This window comes from Euleptes europaea, chromosome 10, assembly GCF_029931775.1.
Source record: "Euleptes europaea isolate rEulEur1 chromosome 10, rEulEur1.hap1, whole genome shotgun sequence".
NCBI lineage: Eukaryota > Metazoa > Chordata > Lepidosauria > Squamata > Sphaerodactylidae > Euleptes > Euleptes europaea.
Window position 1 is genome coordinate 19942646 of NC_079321.1, and position 17248 is coordinate 19959893.

Genomic DNA, 17248 nt, shown 5'->3' on the forward strand with positions numbered 1-17248 from the left:
GTGAAGAATTATGTTTCTTTATGTCTTTTCCATTTTTGTTTATTGAATACCGTGAACCCCCACCTCCGAAAATAAAAGCATTTCCCCTGAAAAGAAGCTGTTTTGCACAGCAATCCCCCCCTTTTTTTCAATGATGTATCTGAGATCTTCCCATTATATGGTTTATTGGCTCTGGTGGATTTGGAGGGGAAGGAAAAACCAAAATGGGAAATCTAAGAAAAACAGACTTTGTCTATTTTCTTAGAAGCATAATATTTTATTTTAAGTCAATTAAAACATTATTTTTTTTAAAGGGAGATGTTGAGATTCTAACAAAAGCCTGCACATGGGTGTTTGAATATAGGACTTGGGCCATATATTACCTGAGCCCTCTCCTTAAAAAAAGATGAAAATAGCCATATCATTTTAGGATAAAATGAATACATGCTTGTTTATTATCTAAGTGGAATGAAATTAAGGAAGCAGCAGCAATAAGGGAAATCATGTCTTCCCCATCAAATCACTTGTATTAGGAAATGTAGTTATATGAAAAGTCCCTTTATTTTTGTATCAGTATTTTTTTAATCCGTGCACTATAAACTACTTTTTAAACTGTTTGTGTATCTTTTTTCATTTATACTTTCTCGATGGGGGGGGGGGAAATCTTATGCAGGAGCAACCTGCTACATCACTTTGTCCATTGGTCATGGGAGAAAAGAAATCCAAAATTGCAATCCATATAGAATTATCTGCTGGTACTTCAGTAGTAGTCTCTCAGGGTCTGGAAGGATACATTTCCTGTAGAGTTCTGAAGCTGGTTCTCTTGTTTCTCTGAAAGAGAGGACTGATCTATAACTGGAAGTAGAGCTTTGCTAAATTTGGAGAGCTAGCAAGCTGGTGTAGTTTGTGGAGAGCAAACCACAGTTAACCTAAAGGAGCCTCCACTGTTTAGCACATGGAAGAAGAGCAGTTCAGTGGTACCCCAGATGCTACTATATTCTCACTGCAAATTCATTGCACATGTAGGTACCCAATCAACGGTTACTCAGATGGGCCTTTGAGTGCCAGTGCCCTGTGTATGCCCTTCCCAATTGCTCATGAGAAGAACTGGAATCAAGAGGGATTGTTATTACAAACAGCAGCTGCTATAAGTGGCTGTTGGGTCAGACTACCGTGGGCCCTGGAACCCAATCCTTTAAACTGTTGGTGCAAAGTAGCATCTGGGATTAGTTCCGAAACCAACTGTGACTAGATCTGTGAATTTAGCAGTACAGTAGTAGAATATGGCACTTGTTTGTATGTCAGGGTATCCATTTTCACCAGCTTTTCCAAAGCATCTGGGTTTGTATTCATAAAAATGTGAATAGCAGTAACAAGTGGGTCCCCCATTTTTGCTACGGAGATGGAAATTGAATCCCATGGTTGTATTATTTTTAAAGTCATTTGCCATATTTTGCATCATCCCACAGTTTCTTCTGTGTCTCTGGAATGACATTCAGAGCACCAGTTTTTCCATGCTTAGAGTACTCGTTTCACCTTCTTCATTTGAGCCAAAATATCCAGGCAGATCAATGATTTGCAGTTCTGATTCAGTGAGACCAAAAGAAGTATTGTCATAAAAGTGGTATTTGGGATCTGATGGGAAGCTCTGGCATTTGCTCTTTCTATACTGGGTAGGGCTAAGAGTTTTCGCTCTCTGTTGGTTCTCTCTGATGGCCAATGTGGGAGTTTCTTTCCTCCAAATATCCCTGTGGTTCTGAAAGGGGACCTTTTTGTTTCTCTTCTGCTCTGGTCTTTCAACACATAATACCTGGGAAGCAGTTTGACGACTACTGACCAGATCTGTTTTCTTCCCAGGAGGTTCCCATTTGTGGGGAATCTGTGTCTCATAGGTCAAGGGTTCATTAGTTGAAGCAGTGCTGTGATACAGGCGGAGCTCTTCTATATTCTCGATGTCTTTAGATTTAAGCTGATGTTGTTCTTCTGGAACGTGGTCCCTTGTTCTGGCTCGGCAAGGGTAGAGTGGAGTCTGACGTGGTGGAAGGGTGGACATGCTTCTCTTTCTGAATGGCTTGGCTTTCCTTGTTTCGTGAAAACTAGCTGTCCGTCGGAACTGTGAGCATCTTGGATAGCCCATTCCTGGCTGCTCTCCTCTGTCTTGATATCTCAGCTGACGAATTAAGGTCTGGCTGGGGCTCAGGATGGGATTGGCCTGAGGAAGTGTAAAATCTGCCCTAGAACATGGCCTTTCCCCAGATACATTGAGATGGTTGGGTGGCTGCTCCAGAAAAGGAGACTTGATTCTAAACTTGTTTGCCGTCGCCATTGCCTCTTGGTTTTCTGTGCTCATGGTGTCAGTCAGAGGGTTCTGGGAAACATGATAAACCTTGGTTGTTTCCGTGAGACCCTTCTTCTTCATTTCTTTCAACTGCCGCTGAGCAAGGCGATAGCTGAAAATTGGGGGGATTATTTTTTGAGCATTGGCCTGAAAGCTCTCAGTACCAGAAACTTCTCCTCCTTGTTCTTCTGCTTGAGCAAAATGGCAGCTTCTCCTGAAATTCAAAGGTATCTCAAGAGATTCTGAACACGGGGCTTCTCCTCCCTCAGAAAAGCTCTCTCGCTGCCGTCTCTCTTGGCAGATATTCTCCTCATCAGAATTCTTCCGAAAGCCGGGTGAGTGGGCTGAGTCACAGCGCACAGGGGTGCTACACTTCTGGGCCTTACAAAGCTTCCTCCATAAAGTGATAAGGATGGTTGCAAAGATGATAGATAAGCACAGAGATATGCCAGTAACAGTTACCAGGTTATTACTGCCCCCCTGGCTTCCTTCAGGATGCAGAGTACTGATTGGTGTAGACTTTGTGGCTGAAACAAAGAGAAAACTTCATTGGGTATCTACAGATTAACAAGATATTTTTTTCAATTAAGAAATGTGACGCCTATTAGCAGTAAATTGTCAAGAGACAGGCATCAAGTGAAAATCAGCTACTTCTGGGTTTTCTTGGTGGATAACATGAGATGCCATGCCATGCCATGCGGAAGGAACAATCCCACTTAAGCAATACAATGATAACCCAGGCTGTGCAGGGAATACTCACTGCATGCATTCGCTTACCAAGTCACTTTGAAGGAGTTACTTTGCCTCACTTGACCTTAACTTCCAATTTTTTTTTTTTGGTATAAATAAGAGGAGAAAGCTAGAAATGTGTCCCTGGTTCTAGTAAGCTAGATGCCTTATATCCTATCCTTGTGTGTAAAGTGCTGTCAAGTTACAGCTGACTTAGGGTGACCCCAGCAAGGAGCTTTCGAGGCAAGTGAGAAGCAGAGGTGGTTTTGCCAGCACCTTCCCCTGCAGAGCCTTCCTTGGAGATCTCCCTTCCAAGTACCAGCCCTGCTTAGCTTCTGAGATCTGACGAGATCAGGCTATTCCATTCCACCTTCCCTCTCCTATCCTGCTAGATGTGGAATATTATGAAGCGGCAGGGTACATCACATTCCTCTCCTGGATTGAACCAGTGCAGCATCTCTTCCTATGAACCTTAACAAACAGGGTGGGTGGGTCAACCACTTTGGACAAAGTGGCTGGACAATCTTGCAGCTTTCAGTGTACATCACACTTGAATGGTGGTGAGCTTGCTCAAAAGCAGCAAGAATTAACCCCCCCCCCCTTCTCCAGGGCAGAAAAACAGGAATAAAAATCTCAGTTGCCTGGAGAGAGTTGAACGGATTCAATTTGGAAGGGAAGGGTAAATAATCAAGGCTGAAGGGGCAGGGCATTCGCCTTGTAGGGCAGAGTCATTCCTTCATTAGGCAATTAAGGAAACAGGGCAGATTTTGTCCTGGACAAACCAACAACTAAACCAAAATATAAAGTTGCAATCCAGGTACCAGGGTCGCAAATCTATTGGTCTGATTTTAAGGACTACTTATGTTACTCTTAACACATGCCCATCTGAGGACCCTTATTTTATCCATATATTTTAAGGACACTAATCTTTAGTGATAGAGCACTGAAGTAAAATGCAGTCAACCAGGTTTGGATGGTTTCTGAATATACATCTTAATTAGAGAGGCATCCATTCCTAAATGTCATGCCCCCCCCATATAAAAACATGTGTTGTTAGATATTGCCAACATTTGGGCTCCATCTTTCACTTCCTTCTGCCTGCTTCACACAAACAATATGGTCCAGGACAGAGAGAACTCGCATGGCTAGGCAAGGAAGATGTCACGAACAAGAATGTCTTCCCAGCCTCAAGCTTACGTACTAGAGCATTCCTCCAAAGAGCATGGAGAAATCTCCTGATGCATCCCATTGCAACCTTGTTTTAACAGGACTGGGAATGAGGCGAGACACTCGCGATTACGCTCACGGACACCGTCTCCACAGGTCACACTACACGGACTCCAGGCCTGCCAAAGACTCCAGTGTCCTGTGGATAGATTAAAGTTGTATTACTTAAGGGAAACTCATTCCTTAAAATATATATATAAATATAGTAGGGTGGATTCTACTCCTGTGGGATCTAAAGGAGTTTCGCAGGGCCTGTAAAACGGAACTATTCCGCCAGGCCTATAACTGAGGACAGCCATGAGTGGATCCACCATTACTGGCCTCCCCCTCACTTTTGACATCTGTGGGGGGTTGTCCTGCTGAAATCCTGTCACACGGTGGCACCTGGGAAATTTTAAGGCCACCTTCTTATGATTGTGTTATGAGGTTTTGTTGAGGTTTTATTGATGTTGTTGAGGTTTGATTGCGGTTTGATGGTTTTATGTATTTTAATGGTTATTACCCGCCCTGAGCCTGGCTTGCTGGGAATGAGGGCAGGCTATAAATGGGAAAAACAAACAAACAAACAAACAAATATCCTCTCACTCCACTGAGTAAAGCCTGAAGCCTTTCTCCAGCATAAGGAGCCTTCCTGAAACTTACATGGCTCTTCTGTTGGTGGAAGGCTCCTTGGAGGCTTAAATCCACCCCACTAACTAAGAATAGGTTAAATCCATCTTCAACGAGGATTACAATAGAAATTAATCCACTGCTTTACACTGAGATCCTGGAGAACTGTTGCCAGTCAGAGTAGACAATACGGACCAATGCTCTGACTCAGCATAAGGCAGCTTCACATGTGTACTGATAGTCATAATTTTCAGATCTCTTATGGAAAATATAGCTATCCAATGACTCCATCAGATGCATAAGCAAGTAAGAAGGAGGAGGAGTTGGTTTTTATATGCTGACTTCCTCTACCACTTAAAGAAGAATCAAAGCGGCTTACAGTCACCTTCCCTTCCCCACAACAGACACCCTGTGAGGTAGGTGGGGCTGAGAGACTGTGACTAGCCCAAGGTCACTCAGCAGAGTGAGTGGGGAAACAAATCCAGTTCACCCGATTAGCCTCTGCCGCTCATGTCGAGGAGTGGGGAAATGAAACCTGGCTCTCCAGATCCGACTCCACTCCACCACTCCAAACCACTGCTTTTAACCACTACACCACGCTGGTGTACTGATAGTCATAATTTTCAGAAATATAGTTATCCAAAGACTCCATCAGACAAATAAGTTAGAAGGAAAAACAGACACTGGCCACTACACGAGAGAAGGGCAAGGAATTGATTTAGAGAGTCACTAGGCCACAAATCTGGAGAAGGAAGGACCGATCCATAATGTCACTGGCAGCAGAGGACTCTGGAGACAAAGTCCAACATGAATGGACTGTCTGCCAGACTGTCCATTCATGTTGGACTTTGTCTCCAGAGTCCTCTGCTGCCAGTGACATTATGGATCGGTCCTTCCTTCTCCAGATTTGTGGCCTAGTGACTCTCTGAATCCATTCCTTGCCCTCCTCTCGTGCAGTGGCCAGTGTCTGCAAGTGGGGTCTTGAGTGAGATGACCCTCCACCTAGCAGTCTGGGGCTGCTTGGTGGCAATGTTTCTTCCCTCATATGTCTACCTAGCCAATATACGGGGTTTAGGAGAGACGAGTGGGCAACGACGTATTAGCAAGAATTTCCAGCCTTTGCCTCCTGGAGTTATAGAAGATTTTAAAAAATTAGCCAGAACCCTTCATATCAAATCCCAGTCAAATACTTTAGGTTGCATTCTATGCTCCAACACAATACTTTTTAATTAATCCATTTCACGTTTGTCTCAAAAATAATCAATAGATTAAAAACAACAACAACCCAGGTGCAGTATCGAAATTCAGATCCTTTCAGCACCAGGTCAAAGGACTTGTGGACAGGGCAATTCCAGTTTTGGGGCATCCCGAGCAGAGAGTAACCTAGGGTCCCCTCCCCTGCCTACCCCCAGGCCCTCTGCTTGTACTTGCCTTCCTGCCCGCCCACCTACATGTCCCCCAGGCATCCACTCTCCCACCTGCTCGCAAGCCCACTCACCATCACCCCTTTCACTGACAGTGTGGGGCAGAGCATGTGACTGGAAAGATGGCTTCCGCGGCCATAAGAAGGGTTGCTGCCACCACTGTGCACCACCTGCGTACCCTTTCCTGGCGGCACTGGGCAGCATATTCAGCCAGGAGCACAGGTGGCATAGGAGGAATGCCTGTGAGTGGCATGGGGAAGGGCATGTTGAAGGGCTGTCGTATAGAAGATGGTGCCGAGTTGTTCTCTGTTGCCCCAGAAGGTCGGACCAAAACCAATGGGTTTAAATCAAAAAAGTTTCCGTCTAAACATTAGGAAGAACTTTCTAACAGAGCAGTTCCTCAGCGGAACAGGCTTCCTTGGGAGGTGGTGAGCTCTCCTTCCCAGGAGGTTTTTAAGCGGAGGCTGGATGGCCATCTGTCCGCAATGCTGATTCTATGACCTTAGGCAGATGATGAGAGGGAGGGCATCTTGGCCATCTCCTGGGCATGGAGTAGGGGTCACTGGGGGTGTGTGGGGGAGGTAGTTGTGAATTTCCTACATTGTGCAGGGGGGTGGACTAGATGACCCTGGTGGTCCCTGCCAACCTTATGGATTCTATGATTGTATGGGTGGCAGGGGAGGAATGTGGGCAAGGGAGTCAGTGGCCGTGGGCCCTGGCAGACTTCTTGGGCCCTGTCAGCTGCCCTACCTCATAGTCTACTGGCCTGCTTGTAGACCATTATTACTTTAATTTTGTCTAGTTTGTTTGTTTGTAACTGCTGTGTAACAAATCCAGAACCAGAGAGACCAAGCTGCATGTCGTCCGTGTGTTGGGGTCATGTCTCCATGTGGCTTTACTCACTAGCTTCATGTATACAATCAACAGGAAGGAAGACAGGACGGAACCTTCCAAGGGTTCCATCCATCCCCACCCACAAAGTAAAGATGCATCCCTTGGGAAGGGATCCTCATAAGATGTTACAGGTTTGCTCTCGTCCCTCGTCACCAACCAGCTGTGGCACACCAGTGCTCATCCAGCTCAGGACCATCGGAAAACAGGGAGAAAGATTCCAGAATGTCTTATAGAATTCTATCCTGGGTTCAGTTCTGTAAAATTACAATTATATTGGAAGAAGACGAGAAGAGTTGTTTTTTTATATGCCAACTTTCGCTACTACTTAAGGAAGAATCAAACAGGCTTACAATCACCTTCCCCTCCCCACAACAGACATCCTGTGAGGTTGGTGGGGCTGAGAGAGTATGACTAGCCCAAGGTCGCCCAGCTGGCTTCATGTGGCGGAATGGGGAAACCAATCCACTTCACCGGATTAGCGTCCGCTGCTCCTGTGGAGGAGAGGGGAATCAAACCCGGTTCTCCAGATCAGAGTCCACCGCTCCAAACCACCACTCTTAACCACAACACCACGCTTGCTCTCTTAAGTTCTGCAATGCACAGATGAATGGTATATGACAGCCATAATCCATCAGCTTTTCTAATAAAGCATTTTTGAAAGGCAATACAGACCAATATTCCTTAGAATGAGCACACATTCTTTTGCTTGCGGAGGAGAATCTATTCTGCTTGAACGTCTAAACTCAAAACAGTATTTATTTGTTCCCTCGTTGAACAGAGTGCAGTTGAATTCTGTCTGGTTGTCCTCTGGATTCAGGATGTTTTCCTGTATCCTTGGTGCCTTTTGACTCGGAGGCTCAAGAGGATCTTTGAACACGGCAATGTGCCCCGCGGCGGAAGTACATGGAGGAGGAATGACTGAAACCACAATGGAAGACTCGCATATTGTTTCTTGTGTCACAATGATCTTGTATCCAAATCGGTGCCCAATGTCTACAGGTCCTGTTGAAGCAATAACTGAATGGGACTTCGCTGATCTCAGTAAGGCTGCCACATAGGCTGACTGGCCAACCACATGGCAGTCAACCGTGACCCACTGGGACCTAGAAAGAGACAGTTCTTTGCGAGTTCTCAGGCCTACAGTCTCATTTGAGATCAGTTTTCCTAAATCATATAAGCTGCTGGTCAGTATTACATCCAGAGAAATCACCGTCTTATTTATCGGACATAAATATTCATTGGTAAACAGCCCGAGCTGAAGGGAATTCCCAAGTCTCTCTGAGGTCCTTAGATCAATATGAAACTCAGGCCACTCCACGCTGAGAGGAAGTCTCTCTTCATTCCACTGGGTATCAGTGCCATTGCTGATTTCAGAGACCCTTCTGAACCAGTAGGTCCCCGCATTCTTAAAATGATAACATTCAAATACGACAATATCTTCATACTGGCTTTGTGGGAGCACTTTTTTGGCAACGGTTTGGTTGGTGCCTGCTTCTAGCAGCAAGATGGACGTGTTTTTCAGCGTCACGTTCCCACCATAATAATGACGGAACTCCAGTGAGATAGTACTGTTGCTTAAAGCTACATGAGTTGGTTGTTCTAGCAGAAGATATTCCATTGCTCCGAGAACTGCAAGGAAGTAAATCGACAATGTGGTTAAAGTACAGTGGAGGGGAGAAAGGAAGATGATTTAGGAGGGAAGTTTCTCAGGAAATTTGACATAATCTCTGTAAAGAGTCAGAGGTGAAAAGGGTCTTATCAGATAGATACTAGCCAAGTTCTCTGCTCAGTGCAGGTGGTTTCTAAACCCACTCTGCAATGAACCTAAATCATGTTACACAACACTCATACAACATAGGCATAAGTAGCTTTAGGGTCTATACAAATAATATATAACACCCCCCACTGTGCCAGCCAGCCTAACAGTTAGCTGCAGCAATCATCTAACGCCCCCATCAAACCTTTGGCCCAAATGGACATTTCACTCCATGGCTGTCCTAAAAGAAAACAAGTGACTCTCTTAGCAGCAGGTGAATTTACTCATGCAATATATGAACCTTCAGTTATATGCAGTCATTTAACAGAAAAATAAAAAAAAAAGCCACAAACACTATCAGCTCCTTCCGTGATTTTCACATTTCAAGCTCGGTGAAGCTGACCATTCTTTACAAGTGCTCCTTTTATATAGCAGTTCATACAAACAAATTTAAACATCAACAAGACCTGTTAAAAATAATAATTTAAAGGAATACTATATGGAAGATCCATCAAAAGAAAAAAGAAAAAAGACCCTTACTAACATATGTGAATTCAGGGTTGAGCAAGATGAGATACTGAAAGATCTGTGAACAGACAGATGCCCCGCATATTTTAATTGTGAAATAGCATAACAGATAGGGTTGCCAGGTTCCCCCTGGCCTCTGACGGGGCATGGTGGGTAGAGTTGCCAGATCCAGGTTTGGAAAGTCCTAGAGACTTGGGGATGGAGCCTGGGGAGGACAGGGACCTCAGTGGAGTACATTGCCATAGAGTTCACCCTCCAAAGAATCCATTTTCTCTAGGGGACAACGTGCATGTTTTCCCCAGAGGAGCAACTAGCAGTCTTGGAGTGGGGACGGTGTTTGAGGTCAGGAAAATGACACAGGAGGAAAACTGGTACAGGGAGAGAGGACACCCCTCCCCTGGCCCTTCCTCCTCTCACAGATACTACTTAACAATGTTTTTAAAAAGTGGAGATCCACAGTGGATCTGGCAACATGGCATCTCCTTTGACTGCTAAAAACATGCCGCCATTTTCCGGACAGCTAATGAGACTGGCTGTAGGCATCTGCGGAAACTGCAACTCAGAATCATGGTTATCACACAGGCCATTAAAAGCAGGTTTACATTTGTTTATTGTTGGTTCCAGAAGCTCCATGTGGCAGATAGAGGTCATTCCATTGTGACGCCAATGGAGATTTGATTACATCGCCTTGCTTATCTGTATTTGGGGGGGGGGTTGTATCCATTTGCACATTATATCTTTTGGGAAGCATCACCCACCTCCACTTGCGCCACGTACTCACCATAATCACAGAGCACGACTAGCAAGAGATTGGAGAACTCTTTCAGCGCCTGTCTCATTCTGATCATGTGGGCTCCCTGCCCCTTTTCCTCCACATGTCCCCTTCTAGGTTCAAAAACGACACTGTGCTTCTTCCAGCCACTGCAAAAAAGATCCGCCAGTCACGTCCCGGACCCAGCCTCTTAAGAAAGTGTCAACTAATTTAGCAAAGACGACGAGGAGTTGGTTTTTATATGCTGACTTTCTCTACTTTTTAAGGAGAATCAAACCGGCTTATAATCACAATCCTCTCCCCACAACAGGCACCTTGTGAGGTAGGTGAGGCTGGAGAGCTCGAAGAAAACTGTGACTGGCCCAAGGTCGCCCAGCTGGCTTCGTATGGAGGAGTGAGGAAACCAACCCGATTCACCAGATTAGAGTCTGCCGCTCATGTGGAGGAATGAGGAATCAAACCCGGTTCTCCAGATTAGAGTCCACCACTCTTAACCACTACACCGCGCTGGCTGAAGCAGCAGTCCTGGCTTCACACAAATATACAAAAGAGGCAACTGCAGATTGATCATGTGGGAATCTGTACTGTAAACCAGTCATATGATGGAGCAGATAGTATCATAAAGGGAGTTCTCTGAAGAATGAAAACAGTTCAGCCTGTGCCTATTAAATCAACAACCCAGCTGATTTATAGCAACCCTGTAGGGTTTTCAAGGCAAGAGACATTCAGAGGTGGTTTGCCAGTGCCTGCCTTCGCGACCCTGGTATTCCTTGGAGGTCTCCCATCCAAATACTTGCCAGGGTCGAGACTGAGCGTGTGTGACTGGCCCAAGGTTACCCAGCAAGTTTCCATGGCAGAGTGGGGGTTCACACCTGGGTTTCCCAGATCCTAGTCCGACACCTTAACCACTACACCATACTGGCTCTCACCCAGGGCTTACACTGGTGCAAGAACTTGAGAAGGTGGGGCACAAGGGAACAGCCAGATCCAACTGCTATTAAGTCAGTGTGAGATCGTTTATATGTGCAGGTAGTTACTACAGCCCTTTGTTCCTGAAATCTGGTCACCGCTTGGCTCATAACAGACTGACAACCCAGGCCCAAAAATCCTACTGGTAATAACTTCAGTTCAGTGTAACACTATGATTTGTGATGGAGTGCAGGGTGTGTGTTAAGCTTTCAGCGTGTTCTGTCCTGTAGCCACAGCAAACCTTAGGGGTAGAAGACATAAGAAATCTGCAATGTGGCCTTGCCCTACCTTTGCCGTTTGTACAGAAGTACATGTGCGAAAAGAACGCTTCTTCGAGATGACATTATCTGTGAAAGTGATAGAAAAGTGCTATAGAAGTGGCAAGGATGGCTGTATTTTTAGAAACTGTGAAGGAGGGGAGGAACATTGAGAGCAGTATGAAAATATTAAACCAAACACATTTGCTATTATGAATCCGAAGAACCCAAAAGTAAGGACAAAGCAAACAAGCTTTGCATTGGCTCTGCCTAGGAAAGTGAGGCCAGTCTATTGTTTCAGAAGGGAAGTACGAGGGTCACGTAAGAGGAAAAACAAGCCAGAATGAGCCTGTCTCTGGGAAAATCAGCTATTACCGCTGCTGCAGAGGAGTAACGTCTACATGGGATGACATTACTGAAAACCTCTGAGCTGTCTGTAGGCGAAAACAGTAGCGTTGCCAAGATTTGCAATGTGATCCGCACAATAAAAGTGATACTGGCAATAGAAAGTGCTGAAATAAACAGCCACCACAACCCTGTAGTCGTTTGCCAGGAGATCTGCTTGCAAGTTCGCAACAGTGCAATATGGGAGTTTGCCTTGGTCAGTGTGTTTATCCTAAGAAGGGGAGCTGAAGTTGGTTTGTGGGGGTGGGGGGAAGAGACCTATTATATGTCCCAGGGACTTATTTAGGTTTCTAATGTGGATGGGGTTGATCCATTTGATCCATCTCTCCCCTCAACAAAGATAAGGTAACACTTTCAAAGAGTTTATGGAAGCTTGAGATCATCAAGTGGTAGTGTGGGCTTAAAACCTGTGGTCACCCAAAGACTGTAAGAAGAAAGAGGAGTAGGAGGAGTAGGAGTTGGTTTTTGTATGCCGACTTTCTCTACCTTTTATGGAGAATCAAACTAGCTTACAATCTCCTTCCCTTCCTCTCCCCACAACAGTCACCTTGTGAAGTAGGTGGGGCTGAAAGAGTTCGGAGAGAACTGTGACTAGCCCAAAGTCACCCAGCTGGCTTCATGTGTAGGAGTGAGGAGACCAACCTGGTTCACCAGATTAGAGTCCACTGCTCTTAACCACTATACCACGGTGGCTCTCAAGTTCTGAACAGCACCGGCACTTTTGACTCAAATACAGAACTATATGAAGGAGATTTTAAAAAGCAGAAACCAGCATCAGCCTCCAGAATACTTATTTGCGGGCAAAAGGACTCTTACAATGCAATCTTATGCAGAGTTATATCTGTCTAAGCACCATTGACTTCCATCGACTTAGAAGAGTGTAACTCTGATTAGGACTGTACTATTAACAGAGATGAACTGGCTACCGCTTATTTGATTCAAAGGATCTGAACAAATCTGCCCCTCAAAATAAACCATGGGTGTTGCCAGATGGTTTGTTCTGGTTTCGGTACAGCAATGCTGGTTTTTGGAGCATCCATATGACGTCCTTTATTAATCCTTTGCTGCTACCTTTTCCAAACCTGGTTTGGTACAATCTTTATTGAAAGAGAGCCAGCGTGGTGTAGTGGTTAAGAGCAGTGGTTTGGAGCTGTGGACTCTGATCTAGTGAACCGGGTTTGATTCCCCACTCCTCCACATGAGCGGCGGAGGCTAATCTGGTGAACTGGATTTGTTTCCCTGCTCCTACCCATGAAGCCAGCTGGGTGACCTTGGGCTAGTCACACTCTCTCAGCCCCACCTACCTCACAGGGTGTCTGTTGTGGGGAGGGGAAGGGAAGGTGATTGTAAGCCAGTTTGATTCTCCCTTCTGTGGTAGAGAAAGTCGGCATATAAAAACCAACTCTTCTTCTTCATCACAGTCAAAGTGCCTTTGGATGCAGTATGGATGGGAAGTTGTGTATTCTTGCAGGTCCTGCTCACATCTATGCAATTCCCTGAATACACTGCAGAGGCAGGCAATGGCAAACCACTTCCGAATGTCTCTTGCCTTGAAAACCCTACATGTCTCCATAATTCAGCTATGACTTGATGGCACTTTCCTCTACCCACCACACAGCAGCATCTTCCAGATTAACAAAATGTATTCAAGCATATGCTTTTGTGAGTTAGAGATCACTTCCTCAGATGCATTGTACTGTCCATCCAAAACAGCTTAGGTATAAATTTAAAAACGCTTTTTAAGGACTTTAAAAAACCCGTTAAGTTTCATCTTAGCTGCTTTCTCCACTATGTGTACTGAAAGTATCTGGTACAGTCCATGCATCTGATGAAATTAACACTGACTCACTAAAGCTCATACTATAATAAGTTTTCTGAGGATAGATCGCCTGCCTTTTAACATAAATACAAGTAAATGGAAGAGATGCTGATGGCAGCTAGGAAGTCCCCAGTGCATGTTTAAATAACAAAGCAAAACTCAGAACACAAAATAGTTTTAACACCTCAAGTGAGAAATTAGCAGTGAGCTTACTCCAAGGCAACTTTTTAAACATTCCAATTTTAACTAGAACAAGTCTATTAAATAGTCAATCTAACACTGTACAGGTCAGCCACAATCCTAAAAACACATTCCTTGAAAAAAGCCCCATCAACTGGGTGTGAGCGAAGGGCCCTCAAGTCACAGCCAACTTATGGTGACCCCTTATGGGGTTTTTAAGGCAAGAGACTAGCAGGTGGTTTGCCACTGCCTTCCTCTGCATGGCAACCCTGGTCTTCCTCCATCCAAATCCTAACCAGGGCTGACCCTGCCTAGCTTCCGAGATCTCCCAAGATCGGGCTATAACATGCTGCCTTCTTTCCCCATCAACTAGACCCCAGTAGACCTGCTTTGGATTGCTTTGTTATTCAAAGAACATTAACAGTGCAATCTTAAAGAGAGTTACTCCAATCTAAGACCATTAATTTCAACGGACTTGTGCGTGTGAAGTGGCGTCAAGTCGCTTCTAACTCATGGGACCCTATAAATCAATGTCCTCCAAAATGTCCTATCTTTGACAGCCTTGCTCAGGTCTTGCAAATTGAAGGCTGTGGCTTCCTTTACAGAGTCAATCCATATCCTCTTTTCCTGCTGCCCTCAACTTTTCCTAGCATGACTGTGTTTTCTAGTGACTCTTGTCTTCTCATAATGTGACCAAAATACGAAAGCCTCAGTTTAGTCATTTTAGCTTCTAGGTACAGGCTTGATTTGATCTATAATCCACTGATTTTTTTTTTTTGGCAGTCTACAGTATCCGTAACACTCTCCTCCAACACATTTCAAAAGAGTCAACTTTCTTCCTGTCAGCTTTCTTCATTGTCCAGCTTTCACACCCATACATAGTAATAGGGAATATGATGGCATGAATTTAATCTTGGTGGCCAGTGACACATCCTTACACTTCAGTGGACTTAGACTGGGGTAACTCTCCATAGGATTGCCCCGTAAAGGCTGGTGTACCCTTCAAAGAATAGCACCAAAGAGCCTGCTTTTAAAACGAACATCCTAGTCAAATTCACAGCGGGTAGCCGTGTTAGTCTGTCTGCAGTAGTAGAAAAGGGCAAGAGTCCAGTAGCACCTTAAAGACGAACAAGAATGTTTTCTGGTATGGTATGAGCTTTCGTGAGCCACAGCTCACTTCTGTATCTGAAGAAGTGAGCTGTGGCTCACGAAAGCTCATACCCTACCAGAAAATATGTTGGTTAGTCTTTAAGGTGCTACTGGACTCTTGCCCTTTTCCACTATCCTAGTCAAAGACATCAAGGCTATTTATACATGGGAATTTTTGCCTTGGATTTGCGGCTCTCTAGATGCACACTTCCCCCATCCAAATCCTCACAACTCAAAAATGAGCCCCCCGTGCAGAGTGTTGAGAATTCGGATGGGGAAAACGTGCATCTAGAGAGCGGCAAATCCAAGGCAAACCCTCCCCTGCATCAATGGCCCATAAGAACACGTCCCCAACATCTACTGAAGAAGACATGCTTCTCTCCTCCAGCAACGCATCAGGGCAGGATGGACCGACCTGTTCCCAGGGCGCCTCTCCCTGCACGGCTCCTTTCCCCAGCAAGTCTTGCAAGAGGCGGCGGCGGCGGGGGACAGGCACGGCGCGCGGCTCGACCTGCGCGGTCCTCTCGCGGCGCAAAGCCTCCGGGCTCGCAGCGCAGCAAGCCCGGGCTTCTAGGGGGGTCCCCTCCCAAGCCCCGGAGCGCCAGCAGGTCAGCAGCCCGGGGGCTCTGGCCGGCAGGGGGCTGCTGCGGAGGCTCGCGGCTGGAGCCGGACTCGCTCCCGGCCGCCCGGGCAGCGGCGCCCGAGCGTAAAGCTGCGCCTCCCTGTCCAGGCGGGGCGCAAAGGCAGACCCGCCCTGCTGGCCAGCGCGCCCTTGGGAGTGGGATGGGAGGGAGGGAGGGAGGAAGGGGGCGCATCCTGCCTGCTGCCAGCCCCGGGAAACAGGCTGGACTCCCTGCCCTTTGGGCGGTGGCTCTCCCTGCCCACCTTAGCAGGTGCCCAGAGGCTCAGGAGGTGGCCGAGCTATTAAGGGAATGCAATGATACAATTGAATGTGACTTAGTTTGAAAAATAATTTAAAAAATTCGACGGCGCAGCGGGGAAATGGCCGAGCAAGCCGCTCCATCCCGCGGGGACACCCATGAAGCTTCCCAGTGGCGGACTGGGGCCAGTGGCGGATAGAGGGATTGGCAGGGCCAAAAATGAAAGGAACCAGAAAGAACATCCTGGCTTAGGTTATCTTCAGACCCCTTCCCCATTTGCAATGGAAGCTCAGCGAAGTTTTAACTTTTGTTCCTCATTTGTGACCACTAAAGCAGATTAACATTTTATTATCGTGCGTATATAGGTGTATGCCCTGACCTGGATGGCCCAGGCTAGCCTGATCTCATCAGATCTCAGAAGCTAAGCAGGGTCAGCCCTGGTTAGTATTTGGATGGGAGACCACCAAGGAAGACCAGGGTTGCTGTGCAGAGGAAGGCACTGGCAAACCACCTCTGTTTGTCTCTTGCCATGAAAACCCCAAAAGGGGTTGCCATAAGTCAACTGCGACTTGAAGGCACTTTACACACACACACACACATATAGGTGTATATAGCAGTATCTGTGCTGCAGAGTGGTATGCTGCAGCACCGCAGTCCCAAGCTCCGCTCACAACCTGAGTTCCATCCTGACGGAAGTCGGTTCCAGATAGCCGGCTCAAGGTTGACTCAGCCTTCCATCCTTCCGAGGTCGGTAAAATGAGGACCCAGCTTGCTGGGGGTAAAGGGGAGATGACTGGGGAAGGCACTGGCAAACCACCCCGTCACCCCATGGGTCAGGAATGACCCGGTGCTTGCACAGGGAACCTTTACCTTAGTGGGGAGAAGCATCCTTTTACTACTTCGATGGATGCTGGGGAAATATTAACAAAGGTTTGTTGTTATACAACTGTTAACTATTTTCTAAATTGCCAACCAGGATCGATGAGAAGGAGTTGAGAGCAAGACCAGCACACATTTCCTTCCCTAGGCCATCAGCCTCCATCAGGGAAAAAACCCTTTGTCAAAATATGGAAAGTTCAGTTCCATTCCTATTCCCAGTGTATCAGTTTAGGCACATGAATTAAGAGGCAATTATCTCCTCACATTACGTGTATGTCTGATGTGGCGCCCACTCCCGTACACACACACAAATGCTTGAAACCAGTTCTGCGAAGGGGTTCTCAATTCAAAAGAACTTTTAGTGCCCTCCTGTAACCACAGTGGCTGGTCGCAATGAGCATATCACAATGAAATCGCTATAAGCTTCATCTAAAAAAGCGTTTGCATTGCCTT

The 17248-nt window shown here is 46.1% G+C and overlaps 1 protein-coding gene across 1 annotated transcript; it reads right to left on the reverse strand.

The window, feature by feature from the left end:
• Positions 1-1442: 1442 nt before the first annotated feature.
• On the reverse strand, positions 1443-10390 carry THSD1 (thrombospondin type 1 domain containing 1). The gene is made up of 4 exons (XM_056856418.1): positions 10266-10390; positions 7873-8829; positions 4248-4412; positions 1443-2844 (listed from the first exon to the last, which is right to left on the reverse strand). The coding sequence occupies exons 1-4, from the start codon at positions 10330-10332 to the stop codon at positions 1475-1477; spliced, it is 2559 nt and encodes an 852-aa protein (XP_056712396.1). The 5' UTR covers positions 10333-10390; the 3' UTR covers positions 1443-1474.
• Between the last annotated feature and the right edge of the window lie 6858 nt (positions 10391-17248).